At 36.9% G+C, this 21,890-nt stretch overlaps 1 protein-coding gene across 2 annotated transcripts in view; it reads left to right on the top strand.

Annotated features, from left to right (window-relative positions):
• DOCK4 (dedicator of cytokinesis 4) overlaps positions 1–21,890 on the top strand; it is a gene marked incomplete at both ends in the record, with an annotated part of 364,189 nt that overhangs the window by 188,537 nt on the left and 153,762 nt on the right. For both annotated transcript variants that reach the window (XM_084230776.1, XM_084230775.1), the window contains 4 exons: positions 7,463–7,544; positions 8,143–8,203; positions 12,369–12,501; positions 16,252–16,340. In XM_084230776.1, coding sequence (XP_084086902.1) covers positions 7,463–7,544; positions 8,143–8,203; positions 12,369–12,501; positions 16,252–16,340 — 365 coding nt within the window. The remainder of the gene's footprint in view (positions 1–7,462; positions 7,545–8,142; positions 8,204–12,368; positions 12,502–16,251; positions 16,341–21,890) is intronic.

The following is a 21,890-nucleotide window of genomic DNA, read 5'->3' as shown; positions in this document are numbered from 1 at the left end:
AAACTGTTATGAAAACATTGGTATCAAGTACCATCCTCTTTCCATTTCCCTTGACTCATGACCCGAAGGTTGCTTCAGTTTTAAAATTAGAAAGCACATTAATAGCCTTATCTGGGAAGTCTTGCTTGAGGGGTTGCTTTCATTTATTGCCAAGGAAAAGCTGTCATTTGTATCAGTCATGTGCTTGCAAGAAGAAAGGGGAAAAGTCTTTGACCTAAAGATAACAAACATTTGTTGCCTGTTTTAGGGTATATTTGACTGTGTCAAAAGACATGCAGCAGTTCTAACTCCTTAGGCCTGGGCACTCAAGTTCATAAGTGCTTCTTAAACGTGGCCGGGCTTTTAAACATACAGGGAGCTTTCAGGTCTATCCTGATCTACTAAATCAAGATCTCCAGGGTAGGGTCTGAGTTCCTAGGAGAATAGACACACCCAGGTGAGCAGCCCCTGGGAAAGAAGGCAGTGGGTCTCATTACCATTGAGCATTCCAGTCACACTTCTGTGTGCCACAATGAGCCCCAAAGCTGCAGCAGCCCCCCTAAGGCAGCCAGGACACTTCTACCCACTTTTTTGCCACACTATTTTGCCTAAACTGCAGTAGCAGCAGCTCTGGGGGTTACCACAATTTAGATTGCTCCCTAATCTCTGAGTTGTCCTTTGTCACCCTTTCTAGGAAAGAGCACAGTAACAGTGCCTGCATAGATTGTTGGACCTTACTGTACTTTTAGCCAGTCAGAAGGCATTCAACAAAATGTAGGAGACGCAGTGAAATAGAAATATTGAGATCATCTTTTGTGTGTATTCTCTTGCCTTTTGGATAGAGGCTCTGGAGTCAGCACAACTGAACCATGCCTCTGGCTTCCTTCTTTTTCGCGCTCCATCTCCTTGCTCCTACAGTTTCTTCCTTGGATCCTTGTGCTTCTCTCTTCTCTCCTACTCAGTGTATAAGTATTAATTAATTGTTATCCTCATATGTGACATAATCACATGTGATTTTACTTTTTCAAAGATACTACGTGGAATGTTTTCTAGTTAAATTGTTTTATAAAGTATGAATATAAAAGAAATGAACAGTGCAATTATTTTTCCAATTAGGTTACCAGAATATGACCATCTATTTTCTTTCCTTTGTTACTGTTAGTTTTGGAAACCATTTAGTTCAATGACTTAACTCTTCAAAAATAATTTTAGAAGTATTCTTTATTGTTACTTTTTTTTTTTTTGGTACATTGATCAGACTTGTGAAATTTTACATGCTATGTTTCAACCCAAGATAACCCAGTCATGTGTTTTTAAATAAAGTACAACTCTCACATACATTAAATCACTAGGGAATTTTGCTACTTAATGAGAAATGAGCTATAGAGTGATAAACATCACAAAAATCTTTATGGTGAATGTAAAAATCTCTATGGCCTGGGCCATCCCTAATTTAAGGTGCATTGCTATTTGAACACAATAGATTTCCCTAGAACCGTTCTACTGGGGAGCTGCTTGATGGATTACTCACAAGGCTGAGAGGACCCTGTCTCATATGCCCTGGAGTTATATAAGACCTAGGAAGGCCTTTCCTGCAGAAGGGCAGCTGCTTCTAAGTGGTAAGGACAGGGGCATCCTTTGTAGCTGAGAAGTGGAAGAGAAACACTTAAGGTCTTCAAATCCCTGCACTTCCTCTGTTATTGGCATCACTGGTAAGAAACTTTTCCACCAAACTTGGCTGTTGAAATACAGTCTACATTATCAGAGGTTTTTTTTTTGAGTACATCAAAATTTCAGTTTTGCAGAGCTATATCTGTGACTATAGACATAAACTCCATAACAACAGATATGCTTGTGACTTTATTGGGATTTTTTTTGTCCTTAGGCATTTTATATTATTGATTTAAAATGTTCACACTGAAACCCTTTGGTTCATCTGACATGGTGAATTGTTGTTCTTCTGTAGCTGAGGTCCTCTGTGTGTTCCAAGACAGCATGGCATTGTGGTAAAGAGCTGAGACTCTGAAGTGGGACCCAGGATATTTTTTTAAGATTTATTTAGTTATTTATACAAGCACTGGGTACAGTCAGAAGTGTGGGAGGGTGAGAGAATTCACCAGAGCCAGAGTGGGGAACAGAACAGGAAGACTAACGAAATACACTGCTGAGGGGAGCAGCGGGAATGGCAGGAGAGATATGTCACTCCAGGTGGGACCCTCGCCTGGTGGCCGGGGATCGAGCCGGCACTGCAGAGGCTGCAGGCAGCTTCGCAGCCCAGTGCTCAACCGCTGTGCAACCAGGGGAGGCCCCCCAGAATATTAATATGCGGCTCCATCCTTGACTGACCATGCAGCTTTGCCCAACTTACCTAATATCTCCAACCTCTAGTTTTCTCCTATGCAAAATGAGGAGAGCAGTAGTTTCTGTCTCAGGTTGGTTGTGAGAATTAAAAAAGAAAACCCATACAAAGTATATGTCACAGTGCCTAGCAAAGGGTATATATTTACTTGCACAGTTTTTTCCCTGGGCCCGTTCTGAGATGCCACTTATGCTCTTATTGCATTCATTTTCTTGCTTTCCTCAAGTTCTTGTTAGAAGAAGACAGGTTATAAATAATAAGTAATTGTCACTTGTTAGTCTTTATTTCCAAGGAAAGCATTTACCGTTGTTGATTTATAATGTAATAATTTGCAGTGGCGCACTCACAGAGTGCAGTTTGCCTCTAAATTTCTCCTGCAGTGAAATTTCCTCTGGAAGAACATGTTAGTATGTGGGGGAAGTCAAACGATGGTTTTTCTCTGCTCATAACAATATCATAGCTCCTTTATTTTCCCCCCCATTTTCCTTCATTTAAGCAGTTTTTAATGAAGGTTGTGTATGAGACTACTCTGTTACTGCATCGTCTCAATTGTGTCTTCCATAGTTGCCTTTCCTGAGATCTGGCTTTGTGTTCTAGTATCTTTTGGGGGTCTTTCTCCAGTTTTATTCTAATGATACCCATCTTGCTGGGGTGAATGCCCACATGAATGGTTGTGCCATTTGCCTTCTCCCACTGCCCTCATTCAATGTAGATGACACATTTCTTCCTGTAAACCTGGGCAACTCGGCCAATTTATTGCCCTTTGTAGTGTCCTCACATAACCTGAACTTCACCATCCTTCCAGATTGGCGTGGATCGGACATTGTTCTTTTGTCTCAGCTCTTTGGAAAGAGGGGAAATGTGATCTTCTTACAGATGTGAGAAGGTACATTGAAATGCCCTTTAAAATTCTTAACTTCCATCAGAAATCACAAGGGAATCGAAATTCATTTTGGCTGCCGGTGCTTCAGCAATGGCTGGAAGAGGGAAAGGCTCGCTTCTGATTTCTCAGTGTTTCTAGCTGCATTCTCTTTGCTAGTTCATTCTTTGATGATGACGGAGGCCGTATTCTCATTTAAAAACACATTATGTCATTTTAGATTCTCATTTACTCAGGGTTTAGTATAAAAAAGATAGAAAATGTGCATGGGGAACAGGGTAAAGTGCCATAATCTGAAACCTAAAGGTGCCATGAAGTTAATTAGGTGAATCCCACATCCATGGTGAGGCACAATTGATTGTTCCATGCAACTTCCCACCCTAAAGTAAAGGACATTAATGGGGGAGAGAAGGACATTTGGGAAGGGTCTCAAGCTTTCTGGTTATTTGGATTTTATTGTATTTTGCCCTAAAAATTGTATTTGTTCAGTGTTAGTAAGCCCTAAGAAAGAACCAATTTGCTATGCAGCTGGAGACATAAAGGTTAATAATCATGGGCCTGTGCTTTAGTTCCTATAATGGAATAGAAAGGAACACACAAACCTTTCATGTTTAGTAAAAAAGCAAATGTTATAGCAGTGTGTGCATCTACTGAGAGCGCATTTTTTAAATTCTTAAAAGCTAGCCTTGTTTTCTGAGAATTGATGCTATCATTTGACAATTGAGAGTGCAAAATATATTTGTATGTGGTCACAGAAACTTAAGAGAATTTTAGAAGTTGTGTTAAAATGAAACATTATTCACTTACTCAGTTTTTCCTCCAGCCTAGATGGCATGTATTCTAATATTCGCCACATTCATGAGACAGTGTGTGTGGATATTTGTAATGCAAAGTTTCTCAAATGCATTGTTGTAGTTCTTATTTCTTCTCTGAAACCTTTTGCTTACTAAGTAATTGCTGTATCACCAAGGTGGAAGAGAAATTGATTGAAAATGTAAAGTAGCTCCATGTCACTAAATGAATAAAAAAGATATTTTAAACATTGGCCACAATTTTTTTTTCCTTTGTCTAAAATTTAAAACTTTTAACTTGGTATCATATTTTTACTCCTCTGTATGTGCACATTTTCTACTAACCCTCCACCAAACCACCTATGCTAATAGCTATTTTTCCTTTTCAAAGAAGCTTAGTGTTTTTAAAATTGTACATGACTTATTTGTCCACAGTACCCATTTTCAGTCTATTTTTATCTCTCCCTTAAGACATGCTTAAGCTAAGGGATATGTCATTGGCTTCGTACATATTGATATTCTTTCGGAAGTAGGCTGTGATATAGTATAATAATGCATAATTAGGATTCTGTCTAGACTAGTGAAATTTAAATAGTGGCAGAGCAAAAGGGACCTCTCTGAAGTAGAATACCTTAGAAAACATTTTTTTAACCAACATTGACGAAACTTGAGAATTTGGAGTACTATTTTTTTTTCTTTTCTTTTTCTTTTTTTTTTTTTTTAAATAGAGGCATGTTTTTTTTTTTTATTTATTTGTTTGTTTGTTTGTACATGCACTGGGTACAGTCAGAAGCGCGGGAGGGTGAGAGAATTCACCAGAGCCAGAGCGGGGAGCAGAGCAGGCAGAAGGACCGAAGGACACTGCTGAGGGGAGCAGCGGGCAGCAGGAGAGGTCTGTGCGCCATGTGGGACCCTCCTCCAGTGGCCGGGGAGCAGCCGGGGATTGAACCAGCGCTGCAGAAGCCGCGGGCAGCTTCACAACCCAGCGCTCAACCGCTGCGCCACTGGGGAGGCCCTGGAGTACTATTTTTATATAGTCTTCAGGTTTTTAATATATAGAATGCCCTGCTGACTTTTTTATATTAATCTTATATTCATCATTTTGGGTTGACTTATTAGAAAGTAATGTGATATTTGTTTCAAATATTTCAGTAGAGATAAAAAGAAGGGTCAAGAATAAGCATATCTCAAAAATATTAAATTGAGCATACTGTCCATGGTACAAGAGGGAAAAACATTGCTTCTGTTTAAGACTAAAATGTAATAAAAAAAACCATTATACATTAGCAGGTACCTGATGATTAAGAGCAAGTATCAGTCTTAAACCTCACGAGTTTTTACAATGTTAAACCTTTTTGAAATTTTGCTGCTATTTAGTAAAATACATTCTCTCCACAACATTTTTCTAGATAGGTTTCAATGAATAAACTACCATGGAAAAATTTCAAACCACAGACTGCTTTGAAACCTCTAAGTCACTCTTCTTGCTTCTTTCCTGTTCAGTCCAGGAAAGGCAGGGAGAGTGTTTGTCTGAGTTCTTTGGACCATGTTGTCTGAGTCATAAGGTGTCCTAGGCAAATAAGTGAATGTTTCTTTTCTCAATATTCAAGAAATATTTGCTCAATGTTTCTCTAGAGCAGAGAAATAATTTACCTTACAGCATTCAAATGAAGTAGAAGGGTTTTGATATAATACCTGGCATAAAATCCTTACTCAAACACTTACGGTTCTGAACTTAGGCAAAACTTAGTCCTGCCACCTATATAATGAACAGAATAGCACGGCCAATGTTATAAGATCATAGTGAGCATAAAATAAGTTAATCCATATGCAGCCCTTCTTACTCTTGTCATATGATGAATTCTCAAAAGATTGCTAAATATTACTAAAATGTACTTCCTTTATCCCAAGATGAATTCTTCTATATTTCATTTTAGCATGTCTTAAATTTGAAATAGTCAATTTTTTCACTGTGAGGAAAGTTTGTAATCCCTTTACTTGAACTGTAGTAAATAACAACTAAGTAAGATTAACTCTGCATCCTCAGTTGTTTCTGTCATTCTCAGCCTCCACTTTGGAATATCATATGGGAACTTTAACTCCATTTGAGAATCCATACAGCAATTTATATCTCTTGGTTCATATCTCATCAGCCACCATTCTTTGAAAAAAAGCATAGGTAATAGGTATGGAAATGATTCCATAGATACATGCATGGGTTGCCCTTCCTCAGATGACCAGTCAGGAATAGACATTATTTAAGAATAAGATGAGATAAACTCAGTATTTGAATCTGTTAAATATATCTGTCTAGAGTTACATCACAGAAGAGACTAAAAATGTTCCAAAACAGCCATAAATACAAATCTGTATGCTTCCTTAGAGATCTGATTATGGATCTCATCCTTCCCCTTGAATGGGAGAAAGGGGGTTTTGGATGACAGAGCCATTTTTTAAGTCTGCGATGAATATGCATAGAGAATTGGTTGGTTCTGAGCCTTTCACTCATGTCTGACAACCCCTTTCCTTGCTTGTCCTCTGGGCTGAAGTTACACTGACCAAGACCATGCCTTGTTCTAATTTCATGTTTCCATGAATATTACCATGTGTTCTTTGCCCTGGGGAGCCAATCACTTGATTTTTATCATTGGCATATGGATACTGAGATTCAGTTGCTCATGGTAGCTGGTAGATTAATTTTTCTTGGGTTGATATTCATTTTATTTTTTAAAACATAGTGTAACACATTACCTTGGATCTAAATGGTGTCTCCAAGTTTCTATTGGTTTATATTAGTGATTGATGAACAGTATTATTTGTTTGCATTAAATCTAGATGGTACTGTATTTTCCAATGGGAGTACTAGGGGTAGGCTGAGGTCTTATATGTTCATTTGTAGATCAAAAAAAAATTTGAGTTTCATTTCTTGGACACTTTATATTTTGGATTACAAACTTGCAAAAGCATAAAATACTAAGCCTTAGCATAAAAATAAAATAAAAATACTAATATTTAGCATAACATTCTAAGCCTTCTAATGGATGGTTAGCACTCAGATGGTGTCATTCTTATATGTTAAATAATATGACTAAACACATGAAATAGGTACAAACACGTGAAACATATTAGGTGATATTTATTCTGTGTGTTCTTATTTCTACTTTCAAAATGCTAACAATGATATCATTGATATGGAAACTTGTTATTTTAAAAATTAATTTTTGTTTGCATATATATTTGTTTTCTGCTTTCCCAGTTATTGTGTTGCCATTTTTTTTCAGAAATTAAGCAAACATTTCATAGGTGCTCTTCTAATTTATATAATTTTGATTGTTTAATGAATGACCTTATTAATGTAGAGCTTAACTCTTAAGATGAAGAACAACTAAAAAATTGGTAAGTACTTAAATATTAAATGATTTTCAAAATATAAAACATTATTTTCTCTTATAGTGAGAGATTTTTCTTGAGGCTGAATAGAAATGGACTTCCCAAAGCCCCAGATAAACCAGAACGGCATTGCTCTCTTTTTGTGGTAAGTGGAGATTGTTTTATCCATGAGATGGATTCTCCCAATTGTATTATTTAAGAAGAATAAATTACTGGGAAGAAACATAGTGAATTGGCTTAAACTTTGTAAACAACATACAAATTACAGTAATGCCCAGAATTCCGAATACCACCATTCACAGTCACACCTTTGTTACTTTATATAATAAATGATAATTATATAAAATTATAAAATGTAATTACATGAAATTATAATTTATAAAATTGTAAGTTATATATATATATAATAATTAGAGCCTATTATGCTATTTGCCCAAATTACAGTGGTGATAGGGCTCAGCATGCAACCTTGTGTTTAATACGTGCTTAATAAATGTTTAAAGGAGTGACTGAGAGATTGAAAGGAGAATTGGCTTTCCTTTTTAGTATTACTTGGCATCAAGTCAAGTTGGTTTCATTTTTAGAATAGATTTTGAATTATGGTTCTGCCACAGAAATTCCATTAAGAACTTCTATGTTCATCTTCGTCTTCTATTATTTTTGAAAATGATGTGTTGTGCCCTTTAAATGCTTCCACATAAATTATGTATTTCAACACATAACCGTGCTTTGTTTTTTGGTAGGATTTGGGTAGCAGTGAGCTAAGAAGGGACATTTATATCACCGTGCACATCATCCGAATAGGTAGGTACTACACTTGTCAGTGTGACAAGGATACCACCTGGAGAAGAAGCACTGAGAGATAGCTATAAAGCTATGATTTATTTGTTATCTGGATCAGAAAGAAATCAAATCCAGATTTGAATCAGTGAAACCCAAACTTTTGGAATTGTTCCCTGGCTTCCCCAAAGTCACCCACCATAAATGGATGTTTTTCTCTTCCCATGTATGTCATTAGATAATATGTAGTGTTTCATTGGACTCTCTAAACATATCCAATTAAAAAATCTGGTATTTATCTTTTTAAAATTCTCATTTCTGTTGACAGCATAAGTAAACATTTAGGAACTGGGTTCCCTACAAGCTTATGAAAACTTTACACCAGTTGACATTTTTCAGATTGTATGATCCTGCCCAAGCATTATTACAGAAGATGCTACAATAAGAGGGTTATTGAGATGCTGAACATATATTTTTCACTTATAATAATATCTTCAGCTTATTAAAGTATGGGAGAAGCCCTACAGGGAAAAACAAAAAGTGCCTCTCTAACTTTGTTGACCCCAGCTTTTTCCAAATTTGATTTGACTATGGATACATTAATATGTCATGTTTAGTAATATTTGCAGAACTCTTTGTGTGTTCTGCCATGAACTTGCACAACAGAACCAAAATATGTTCAGTGCTTTTTTACTTTAAGTTCCTCGAAAAGCAGGCATTTTATAGCTCAGGAGCTAGGTAAAATGAGGGATCATATACCCTGTACCATTTTTCCATGAATGCTAACCAACGTAACTAGAATTGGTTCCTACTTCTTCACTCATTCTACTGCATTACTTGTGTGGCTCAATGGGCTGGGCACACCTTGTTATGTAGTCCTGCATGGTGATCTTTTTTGCCATTGCCTTTTATTTCATGTACATGATAATCACTTTTTGCTTTGAGATTGAGATGGTAAAACATGTTGTCATTCCATTATAGATTTCCTATAGATTTCTTTCTCATAAAAATGTGTCCAGAAAACACATTTTCATTTAATGCTATTTTTCTATGAGGAGTAACCAAAATAGAAAGAAAAAAACTTAACTGTTTTGGTTTGTTTTAATTTCCTTTTCATAAATGAATATGTGGGGGGAAAATTGGAAAGAATCTTTTAAAATATTGGACAAAGTGCAGTGCATGCCACTGTGTATTTATGAGATAAAGATTCTGTCTATTCCCAGATGGCAGGGGTACAGTATATTATGTAATTCTTTGTGGTTTTTTAAAAATTCAAATTGTAATACCCATTGTTTAAAATGTGATTTTGTATATTTTCATGTGAACATTGCTAAAATTTGAATATATTTTTCTAAAATATGAAGAGAAAAAGTAAACCACTGTAGCTTCTTTAACCATTATCTACAGGGTTTTTTTGGTGGTAGAAATACCTGAGAGTGACTATATCCCCTGCTGGCCTGTGGCCTGAGTGCCTGTGCCCTTCACTCACAAGATTATTACCAAGGAAGCCACTTCAGCCCTAGTTCACTTCCTGTGACTGCTTTCCAAACACATGGTGTTTGACTAATGATTATATTCTTTACTAAGATTTTTATGATTATTAAGTTAACACAATGAATATTGCATATTAGAAATGACCTCTCTCCCATCCCCCAACCCCCAGCTTTGATCAAATTAATGTTTCTCTGACATTACTTCAAAACCTTACATAATGAGTATATTTAGTGGTTCAGCATTTTGAGACTGAGGAGAAACAAGATTTAAGGTAAGATATTCTAAGAAAGGGTAAGATTAAGCCCAACTGTAGTGAAATGAAGAGGTGAAGAATCCTTTTTTATGAGGCATAGAGAATTATTTTTTCTAGAATGTTCCTGGTACTTGTTCAGTGGGAAAAGCATATGCTGACTCTCTCTTACTGTAGTGAGCAGAAACAATAGCACTTTGCTTCTAGTAATTTAAGACTGGATCTTTGACTGGAAAGGAAAGGAAAAAAGAGAAAAGTAGTAGTATCATACCCTCCTGCCCATCCTACTTAAGTTCTTTCTACTTCCGGGTTTCCCCTTTTGACTTTTAGCATATTGCTAAATATTTTGACCTTCCTCTATTACTACCTTCTTTCTTTTGTACTTAGAGAATTTTCCTAGAAATCTGACCTGCACTGTGGACTCCTGTTTAATCCTGGAGTTGGAAACACCACAGCTGGCACCAAATCATCTTTTCAGCACAGTACTTAGACCAAAGGTTTGGTATCCAGATCTGTGGTGTCCACAGAGCCAGGAAAGAGAACTTAACATCAGTGTCTGAGGATGTGGGTGGTGTGGAGGTTTGGGAGTTGTGCTGCACAGCTGTTGAGGAGAGTAACAGAAACCTCCCCAGAGTCGTCTCTGGTTTTGGCAGAACATTCTAGCATCTCCCTTATGTTGGCAGTTCTCCCCAAGCACCCACAGTAGTTTTATTTCCCCCAAGGTTCTAACTGAAAGAGGTGAAAGAAAATGGAACTCATGTGCATGTCATGCACCATTGTGTACACCTAGGAAGAAGGAGCTGCCCGATTGCTAGGCAATAATCTTTGGCGTTTCTGGTTTTTCTTTTTTTTTTAGTGATGAATTTCTTTTATGATGTTAAATAACTATGAAATACTCCTCCCTGAAATCTTCTAATTACTTTAACATCTTACATTTACAAAGAAATTATTTTAGTAAGAAATAATTGTCTTCTAAATCATGATTTTGATAATACATGGTTTTTCTATTTCATCCTAATACCAATCTATAATAACATTCAAAGTAGAGATAAACTGTCTTTTTCCCATTTAATGAGTGACTAAAACTTTAAATTTGTTTAAATCAGTTCTGTAAGTAAAAGTGTGATTTGTTGATAAATAAAATTCAAATATGAGTACTTGTCGGTAAAATTTATGTTAAATGTACATTTGAATTTTAGTTATTTTAAAGCATCAAATTATGAAAACATCATATTTTAAATTCTTGCATTTTGCACATCTAAAATGCAACTGACTTATTTTGACCAGTTTTCCACTTTCATTCTAACTGGTAAAATGAGAGGTTTTCGGGCTGCTATTCATAAGCATTTCTTTGAAAATAATATATTGTAGAGGTTAGCTTTCCTTTATTATCAATGAATGAAGGTTGTAGCAATAGTTCCATCTATTTAACGTTGGATTTTGGAAGTGCTGGAAGTGTCTGGGTTTGTTATAGGAGAATTTCACTCACATGGGAACAACTTAGTGCTAAGTATCTGCAGACAGATTTGCAGATTTTTTTTTTCATTATTTTTCATCACATTAACTTGCTATAGTTCTGCCTCAAAAATAATAGTGATAAAGAGCAAAAACAAATTAAAACAGTATTCTTAATTGCATCTTTAAAAATATATACCAAGTGGGGCCTCCCTGGTGGCACCAGGGGTTAAGATGCAACTTGTGAAGCTCACCACAGCCACTACAGCACAAGTTTGATCCCCGGCCAGGAAGTTGACCCACATGGCCCAGCAGACCTCTCCTGACTCACCCGCTGCTCCCCTTGGCAGTGTGTTTCAGTCGATCTGCCTGTTCTGTTCCCCACTCTGTCTCTGGTGAATCCTCTCACCTCCCAAAACTGTGGCCTGTGCCCCAGTTCTTGTATGTATAAATAAATAAATCTTTAATATATATATATATGTATATAGCAAGTTATACAAGTTGAAATCATGTAAGAGTCAAAAACACCCCAGGAAGTTTCAGTAATGTAGTTACAGTCAACACAAAGAGTTTGCTCACTTGATTGCCTATGCTTACTTGCCTTTCCTTCAGGGGCTCTCAAGCTGTTTCCTTTCATAGTAAAAATTTGAAATCGTTTTTAAAATATGGAATGAAATAAGTACCCATACTGAAACTTATGGTGTGTCTTCATGAATCCTTTGTGGGGGATCCCCATCCCTGAAATCAACTTCAGCCTTAATGTTTAATAGATGGCAGCTGGTGCCCAGAGCTTAAGTGATATGCCCAAGGTCATACAGAGAGGTGGTTGAGGAAGAGTCCAGAACTGAAGCAGCATCTTCTGTTGCCCCAAACCTGAGTCCTCTCCACTACTCAGTTACATTTGGAATGGCCTATGTTGTAATTCTGCGTATCTATTTATAATGTGCTAATCAGATGGCCCCATGAGTATGTTTGCTTTTTAATTGACAGGTCGAATGGGGGCAGGTGAAAAAAAGCATGCTTGTAGTGTCCAGTACCGGCGACCCTTTGGTTGTGCAGTTCTTAGCATTGCTGATCTGCTGACTGGAGAGACAAAAGATGACCTCGTCCTGAAAGTGTACATGTAAGCAGCAAGGATGTGGTGGGCAGTGGGGCAGGTGTGGGGGCACCCATGCCTCCTATCTGGGGAATGCTACTGTACATGGGTAGAATAAGAGCAAGTGGGGAGGGGCTGAGTTTATAGACATTCTGCAAAGCCTGAATAATCTATAAACTTGCTGCAAGTGAGTCCACAAATCACCATTTGCCAGTCAGTAGATTTACAATTGTAAATCAGAGAATAAACCTGTTTATGAGTTGGGTGGATTGGCCACTGTGTAGAGTAACTTCTTTAAAAACTGGAATATTTCACTACTTCCAGGAGGTTGATTTGTTCTTAGAAAATGGAGACAGTTGTAATGTAAATCAATTAGAATTAGCAAGAGTGAGGAGAGAGATGTTTAAGTGATTTCCCTCCTACTTCATAAATTAGATTGCTAGAGTTGCCCTAACAAATGCTCATCATCAGGGAGGTTTAAATAACAGAAAATTAATTTTCTCACAGTTCTGGAGGCTGGAAGTCCCAGATCAAGGTGTGAGCAGGTTGGTTCTTTCTGAGGGTGGTGAGGGAGAATCTCTCCCATGCCTCTCTCCTCAGTTCTGATGGGTTGCTGGCAATCTTTGGCATTCTCTGACTGGAGAAGCATCTCGATCACTGCCTTCATTTTCATATAATTTTCTCCCAATCTGTGTATTTGTTACTGTATCTACTTATCTCACTTTTATAAGGACACATTCCCATTGGGTTAGGGCCCATTCCCTCTATCAAGAAAGTTCACATTCTGAAGTATAGTTAGGACCTCAACATTATCTTTTTGGGATGACATAATAGTTCAACCCAAAACACTGAACTAATAAAATCACTTCATATGTGAAATCCCAAGTAAATGATTTTTAAAATGCTTGAGATTTAGTCACCCCTCTCTGACCACATCACCACAAGTGTGGCCATCGAGAGTTGTCATATAGTGGCATCCTCAGAGCAGATCCATTGTAGCCTTAGGCACATTGCTGCAATGAGGACCGGACCCCTTGCTACCTCAGTAAATGAGTTTGCTTTCAGTTTTCAATGCTAGCAATAGTGTCCAATATATTCAGTATATGCCAGTGGTTTTTCATATGTGGAGGTTACAAAATCAACCTACTGCCTGTGCGTTATACATTTCAGCTTGTTTTTTGACTATATGTGCAGAATTTCATGGATTAATCCATTCTATACCAATGCCTGGGAATTTATGTGCCACATGTTTGCTAATTAGTTGATAAAGATTTATTTAGAGCCTGTGGTTTAGGACCAGAAACTGTCTTCCTCTTTTTTAAGGGGAATAAAATCTGTGACCTTGATTTTAAATCTTGAAAACTTCTGGTGAAACTAGAAATGAAACTTGCTACTCATTTTATCACATGTCAGCCTTCAGTTGGACTTAAGCCCATGATAGTCTTCTTTCCAAACTCTACTAGTAGTCATAAAACATAATTTATTCAAAATTATACTGATGAGGCTGGCCCCCATTTCCTGGTTGCTTACTATGTGTGAGGAACTGTGTTAAGTACTTTGCATTTGTCAAGTCACTTCTTCTTCCCAACCAAATCACAAACCAGATGCCATTGGCTTAGTTTTGCATATAAAGGGACAGAGAAGCTAAATAACTTCCCTGAAGTTATCCAGCTAGTAAGAACAGGAACCAGATTTGCAGTCAGGACTGTGATAGCGGAACCTGAGCTCTCTGTTTACCAGCTTGTACATTTATGAGTGTTGCTTCACACCTCTATCTCAGATACTTTTGTGTGGCATTGCTTTTTAAGAAAACAAAAATTCCTCACAATCCCAGCAATTCTTAGAGTAGTCTTTCCAGGTGTGAGGAGCTAATGCAGTATTTTTCTTGCCATTGGGAAAATGGAGGGACAGCAGTGCTTGTATCACTCTTGAGTGTGCAGCCAGTTGAAGAAGACACCACAAATTCCAAACCTGCCTATGGGAGACACATGCACTCATAAAAATAAATTGTACTCCTCTTTGTTGTTTTTATCATCTGAGTTTTATTTATTTTTTTTCTAAGCATCAAACAAGGTTTTGGAATATTATTAGATATTCCAATTCAATATTGTTAGATATGCCAGTTCAATAAATTATGAAACTCTTCCAAAAGAATATCAACCAGTCAAAACAGTCACTGTGGATTAAGAAGAACTGTGAATTGCATAAAACATTTAGGGAAGAGCCTATTAGAGACAATTTGGAAGAAATTTATATTTGCTAAGGTGTCTGAATTCCTAACCCATCTGGGACTCAAATATAAAAATATAACAAATACCTCATCTGAGCCTGGAAAATATGCTAGTCACATACTTTAGAAGTTTTGATTTTATTTGGAGTTTGGTAGGTTAAAAGCATGAATTCTGGAGTCACTTAACTATCTAATAGAAAGCAAACCATCTTCCTTCCTTCCCCACTGAGCTGAAATAAGAAAACCGGAGGCAGAAAGTACTAAATGGTATCTTACAGCTGGACAGGTGGGATGGTTTCATTTCATCTTAATTTTCTGACCTCCCAAGATTCACTGTTGTGTTTGGTACCCTACTGTTAACTGGTTTGAAAATAATCTCCATCATGTTCATCCTGGAAAAGCCTATGGTGATGATATAAATAAATTTTTAAGCAAATTGTGAATTATCAGCTACAGATGCAATCACTGGGGAAAAGAATCTGCAGTGTCAAAAATTTTGATTAATGGCATATAGAATCTTGATTTTTCAGGACTTTTAGGAGGGAATCATTTATAGTTAATGAGATATGTTAGTGAATTTATGAAATGTTTAGATGAGGGAGGTCCTCCCCTGACTAATTGGTAGGAGTCATAGCAGTTAAGAAGGATATAGACCCAGATGTTTATGAACTATCTGCAGTTGCCAGCCAGGGGCACATCCGTCTATTCATTCATGCAACTGTTACTTCTTAAGCACCCACAGGAATCAAAGTCCTGGTAGGGATATTACCCAGTCCGAGGTCCAATCCTCCAGAACCTAAAATGTCTCTTAGGTGAACTAAACCATGTAGACAAAGATAACATAAGCTAGCAAGTGACACATGCTAAATAGACAAGGTAGTTATGGCTGTCACAGAAGATGGAAAAGCTGGGAGGGTACTTGAATTACCCTTTGGTGAATTCTGCCAACCTTTTGCTTGTGCAATTCACATTAACTTCAATTTCATTTTTCTTTTTGCTTCATTTGCTATTAGCCAAAATTGGTTTTATTATAGTAGGTATAGATATGTTAATGAGAACTAGCAGATATTATTTACTATGTGCCAGGTATTATCTTAAGCCTAAATTTATTTAATGTTCTAGCTTATTTAATATTACTCACATTTCAAAATTGAAAAAAATCAAGGAACAGAGAAGGTAAATAACTCAGCCAAAGCATGCAGCTTAGTTCATAGTGAGGATTTGCATGCTGTCTGACTTTTAGTCTCACTGCCTTCTGCTTGCATTGTTGTCTGACATTTTAGGGAGCAGGGGCTAACTCATAATCTGTGAGGTGTTCATCCCAACCACCTCTGGCAAAAGGGAGGCAGGTATGGCATTCCTGCTCACCATTGAGTGACCATGCTACAACTGACTGTCACTTGCAATGGGTTTTTAGGAGACTCCTTAGAGTTGGGGAGGTTTAGGGTTAGTTTATGGTGGTTATTACTAAATGGATGGGTATGCCATGGTGTCCTTGCTAAAGCTCATGCATCGTGACGTGTAACTGAGTGTCCATGTTTTCTTAGGTGTAACACAGAGAGTGAGTGGTACCAAATCCATGAAAACATTATCAAAAAGCTGAATGCACGTTATAATTTGACTGGCTCCAATGCTGGTGAGTATGTGGGTCTGACACATTCCCTACACTTCATTTAAGGGCCTTTCTTTTCTTTTTCTGTAGAAGAAGGAAATTATCTGTCTTTGTTTTCCTCTCTGTTTACTCCCTAACTTTAATTAAAACACGCAGTCAACATTCTATGTGTTTCCCTATGCTACGACACTCTTGTAGCTATAACTTTCTCTAAAATTGTACTGCTTCTCATTGGAAACAAAGCCACATATCTGAATTTATTCAGTAGTACCAAGTCTTGAAACCTCTAAATTGTTACTCATTGCTGAAAAGCAAATGACTGATATGCTTAGATTCATGGCTGTTGTGTGGAATAGGTGTAATGGACAGAAATCTGTATGTGCAGTCCAGTACAAATATGCTTCACTACCTAGAGCTGTAAGTAACATTATTATACTGGAAAGTAAGTATGCAGATTCACATAGTGAACTCGGCTAAGGAGGTGAGTGATATTGACAGCAGTGTCATGCAGAGAAAAATGCATGCACAATGTTCAAAAGGGACCTGAAATACTATAGAATGTTCAAAAGGGACCTGAAATACTATAGAACATTTTAATATATATGTTACACAGTTGTATTATACTAGTAGCATTATAGATATTACATCATGTGCCATATCTAGATTATATATAGTAAACCTTTAAGCTTCGTCATTGGACAAAAACTTGGTGGATATTGTTTGTTCCCTATGTCCCCTTCAATTCCATGTTGATGCAAAGAAAACCAGGCAGTTTTGTGCATTCATTGATGTAAGCTTCAGGTTAAGTAAGCTGCTATTTGAACTGAATGCAGTATTTTTTAAGACTGATTGTTAAAATAATTTGAATGTAAAAATGTTTGTATTTTAGTCCAAGTTGGCCTGGCAAGTAGAAGAACCAGAATTTTAATTTCTGATCTTTTTCTTAGGCCTATGTAGATCTTGCTAGCCTAAAATGACCCATAAAGAAAAGTAACTGCAGACAGAAACTTTGTGTTCAGCCTAATGAAAGCCATGAGTCTCACACCTCATACTCTTGGCAACCGCAGGCTATGATGGGTGCTGAGGTCAGTTTTCTCCTCCCTCTCCCAAGAGTTGGGGAGGTATCTTAGATTTTATTTGATTCAAGCTAAGTTCTGCATCTACCACTAAATAAACAAGAAATTTGCACTAACTATTGCAGGGAGAGTCCCAAAGGACTATGAGATGATGGTAGAAGTAGAATAAAAAATGCAGTAACAATATATCTTAGAAACTGTCATGTATGTCTGTCTTCACTTTTTCTGTAAAAGAATTAAACTTGCTAATATTGGGTATAGACCAGATGATTTAATTTAATTTTTTAAATTTTATTTTATATATTTTTACATCATTTTTCATTTTTTAAAAAATATTTTATTTTATATAATTCTTACATCATTTTTCATTTTTTCACAGTGTATGCATTTTAATTTTGGTTTTATTCCCCATACAATTCCCACTCTGCCCCTTATTTTGACCCTAATCCTTCCTCTCCCCAGCCCCCATCCATAGTGTGTCTCTGGTTTATAGTTGCTTGTTGATTTTGATTTGATTTTTACTTTGTATTAATTAGTCTTCTTCCTGGTCCCTTACTTAGGTTTTCTAAATTCCTGCTATGAGTGAGACCATCCGGTATTTTTCTTTTTCTTTCTGACTTATTTCGCTGAGCATGATCCCTTCTAGCTCCATCCATGTTGCTGCAAACTGCATGTGTTTATCTTTTTTGATTGCTGAGTAATATTCCATGGTATATGTACCACATCTTCTTGATCCAGTCATCTGTTTTTAGGCATTTGGGTTGTTTCCATAGCTTAGCTATTGTAAATAGTGCTACTATAAATATAGGGGTGCAGGTGCCCTTTGGAATTAATGTTTCTGTGTCCTGCAGGTAAATACCTAGGAGTGGAATTGCTGGATCATATGGAAGCTCTATCTTTAGTAGGTCAAGAAATCTCCACACAGAGTGCAAACTGGTCCAACCACTATGGAGAGCTGTGTGGAGATTTCTGGACCTACTAAACATAGAGCTTCCACAGGATCCAGCAATTCCACTCCTAGGTATTTACCCAAAGAACACAGAAACATCAATTCCAAAGAACACCTGCACCCCTATGTTTATAGCAGCACTGTTTACAATAGCTAAGCTTTGGAAACAGCCCAAATGCCCAAAAATAGATGACTGGATCAAGAAGATGTGGTACATATATACCATGGAATATTACTCAGCATTCAAAAAAGATAAACACATGCAATTTGCAGCAACATGGATGGCACTGGAAGGGATCATGCTCAGTGAAATAAGCCAAAAAGAAAAAGAAAAATACCGGATGGTCTCACTCATAGCAGGAATCTAGAATACTTAAATAAGGGACCAGGAAAATGAATAACTATAAGAAAGTGAAAATCAAAATCAACAAAAACTATGAACCAGAGACACTTTTTGGGGGGTGGAGGGCGGGAGGGGAGGGATTGGGGTCAGAATGGGGGGATTGCAATTGTATGGGGAATATAAAAATAACATTTATTAATTTAAAAAAAAAAAAAGAAATCTCCACACAGCTTTCCATAGTGGTTGGACCAGTTTGTACTCCCCCCAGCAATGCAGGAGAGTTCCTTTTTCTCCACAACCTCGCCAACATTTGTTGTTGCTAGTTTTTTTTAAGTATGTGCCATTCTCACTGGTATAAGATAGTATCTCATTGTAGTTTTGATTTGCATTTCCCTGAGTACCTTCAGTAAGAAGTTTAGAACTGCTGGATTTTTAAAACTTAGCTTGCCAGCTTCTAACCAAATGCAGTAGTTTTGTTCAAACCTTTTGAACTTCAGATATTCCCTGATGCCATGACTACCTTATGTTATTAAATATATTCTAGACCAAGACTGTCCAGTTCAGTATCACTAGCCACATGAGTTACTGAGTACCGGATGTGAGGCCAGTATAGGACTGAGTTGTGCTGTAATAATAGAATATACACCTGATTTCAGAGATTCTGTACAATAAAAATAGCATAAAATTTCCCATTGACAACTTTGAATTGATTGCATATTGAAAAACAGCTTTGTGGAGATGTAGGTTACATAAACTAAATTACTAACATTTTGTTGCCTTTTTAAAAATGTGGTTCCTAGAAAAATTCAGTGTCACTGGTGGCTTGTATTTTATTTCTGCTACATAGTGCTGCTCTGGATTTGTCTTAAAGGATTTTTTTTTAAGTTATTTTCATGCCTCACAAACAAATTCATTATGACTTGCTGCTTTCCATCTGCCCACTAATTGTGAGTGGGAGTCTAGAGCCGTTATGTATCGTGTTCTTTCTCCTCCATAGGTCTGTTACTCTTAATTTACTGGCATTTATTTCCTGTTTGATTTAGTAAATATAAAGCCAACCCCAGCCTTCTGATTTTCCCCATTTATTTCCTTCCATCACTACCATCATAGATGCAAACCTGACTGAAGTATACTTAACTTATTTCCTGTGTCCTATTGACTGCCAAGCCTTTCCTTTCCCCCTGTATTCCAAATCCTTGGTTGTTTGGTTGCTTAAATTTATTTTCATCTGACTCTGAGGAGTTACCCAGTTGCTTCTTAAATCACCATGAAGTTTTTCATGATAGGCTTTCATTTATACTTCCAGGTAGAGCCCTAACTTAACAGATGCTGTATGCTATGAAACTGCTGGTAGGGGTCAGAGTTTCAGTGAAGCCAAGTCACAAATTTCACTCTTCTTATAGACTGGAGTCGTGTCTTGACAGCCTTCCTACCCTTTGTTTCTTCCTCTGACTCTGCGCTGATTTGATACTGTCTTTTTCAGTGTCTTTTCAATTTAATTGCCATCCTTCTGAGTACATAGATTAATTCCAGGAAGGGAGGGCAGCATATTCTATTTCTTTGAGAAGATCTCCAAGTAATGATATGTACTTCACAGTTGTTATACGTGCTTTGTCACTTGCATTGACTGACTGACTACTTATTCTTAGTGGATTCCTGAGGGAGATTACCATAAAGTGAGATCCAAGCTACCTTATTCCTTAAATGTCACCTTTTCTGCTTACAGCTATTGTAATGAAATGAAAGTATACTTGTTACATCTTTGTAAGTGTGCTACAGCTCTATGTGAAGGGTTTTCCTTCTCTTTGTCAGACCAGCCTCCATTTTGCTGCCTTCTAGGTGATACTTAGATTTCCAGGCAGCCAAGTGCATGCTTTTCATATATTGCTTCTACTACAAAGCACTGCCTGCTCTTCTGTTCTTATGACTCAGCCCCTCTCATTGCTTTTCCTTTCAAGCATGATTCACAGCCAGCATCTGTTTTCTATTGGTCAGGACTCTGTCTAATCCCATCTTACCATTTTAAGCCAGGACAACCCCAGTCCTAAGTCTCACCATTCCAAAATACTGCTCTAGGGATAGAAAGCTTAGAAACAAACCATAAATGAATGAATGAATGAGTCAACCAGCCAGCCAACCCTTTACCTTTCCATAAGCTTCTACCCTTACCTTTATCTATTACCCTTCTTGAGGAAAGACAATTCTATAAGAACAGAAGATAAGTACTCAAGAGCTATTTGGCTTTATTATTGGAAAGGAGGCATTCTAATGACTTACTTAAAAATAGAGGGGGAAGCAAGAAAACACAAAATTGAAGTTGAAATTGGGGTGCTTAATGTTCAAGTGATTCTAATAGTTAACTGTTGACTTCCACTGTTTTTTCCTTGGACCAGGGAACTGTTGATTAAATGGAAACATGCAGTCAAATGTTTATAAGAGAATTGAGTTCACTCAGCAAAGTATTGTTTTTTCCTCCGCTTTTCCTTATTTCGTGGCCACTGGTTCTAAAGAAAGAAAAAAAACTTTGAAATTAGTTTTAGAAATGGATTCTACCACCTAATTTCCAGGCCTTTTATGCTTCATTGATGTCTTCCTATCTCTTGGAGTTATAATCTTGTTTCTTTAATAGATAAAGGGATTCTTCTAGTTAACTGTTTTTTTTCCCTTCTAACTACGACTTATGTTACAAAGGTACATTAATCACTCCTTGTTGAGTTTAGAAGCTGGGATAAAATTGCAAGTGATCTATTTAACTTTAAGATAAAAAAAATGAATTAATATATCTCTGCGGTTAGGTTTAGTTAGGTTAAATAATTCTAAATTTTCAAAGTCTGTGCTCTGTGGGATTTTTTAAAATCCAAAAGCAATATTGTAAGAATTTGAAATTCTAAAAATATTCATTAGAAGGAGCCTGGTTTATGTTTGTTGAGCAAATGGTTGTTGTAAATGTCACCTCTGATAGACTTTAGCAGTTGAATTCCAGGAATGTGAAATAAGACTGAGCCCATATGATTTACTGAGGCAAATTCAGGTTTATGACTTGAAATAAATTATGTAGAAATAGTTGGCTCTGGTTCAGTGTTTCCTAAGAGAAACTTTAGAATTGTTTTCATATTTTCTGTGTACTTACGAAATCCTGTTTCCTGTAGTTTGCACGTGTCTTTTACAACTAGAAGAAAACATATTTGCTAATCACATCAGTTCTG

This window comes from Talpa europaea (assembly GCF_964194135.1).
Source record: "Talpa europaea genome assembly, chromosome: 3".
Lineage (NCBI taxonomy): Eukaryota > Metazoa > Chordata > Mammalia > Eulipotyphla > Talpidae > Talpa > Talpa europaea.
The sequence above is the reverse complement of the archived record's forward strand: the minus strand, read 5'-3'. Positions and strand labels throughout refer to the sequence as shown.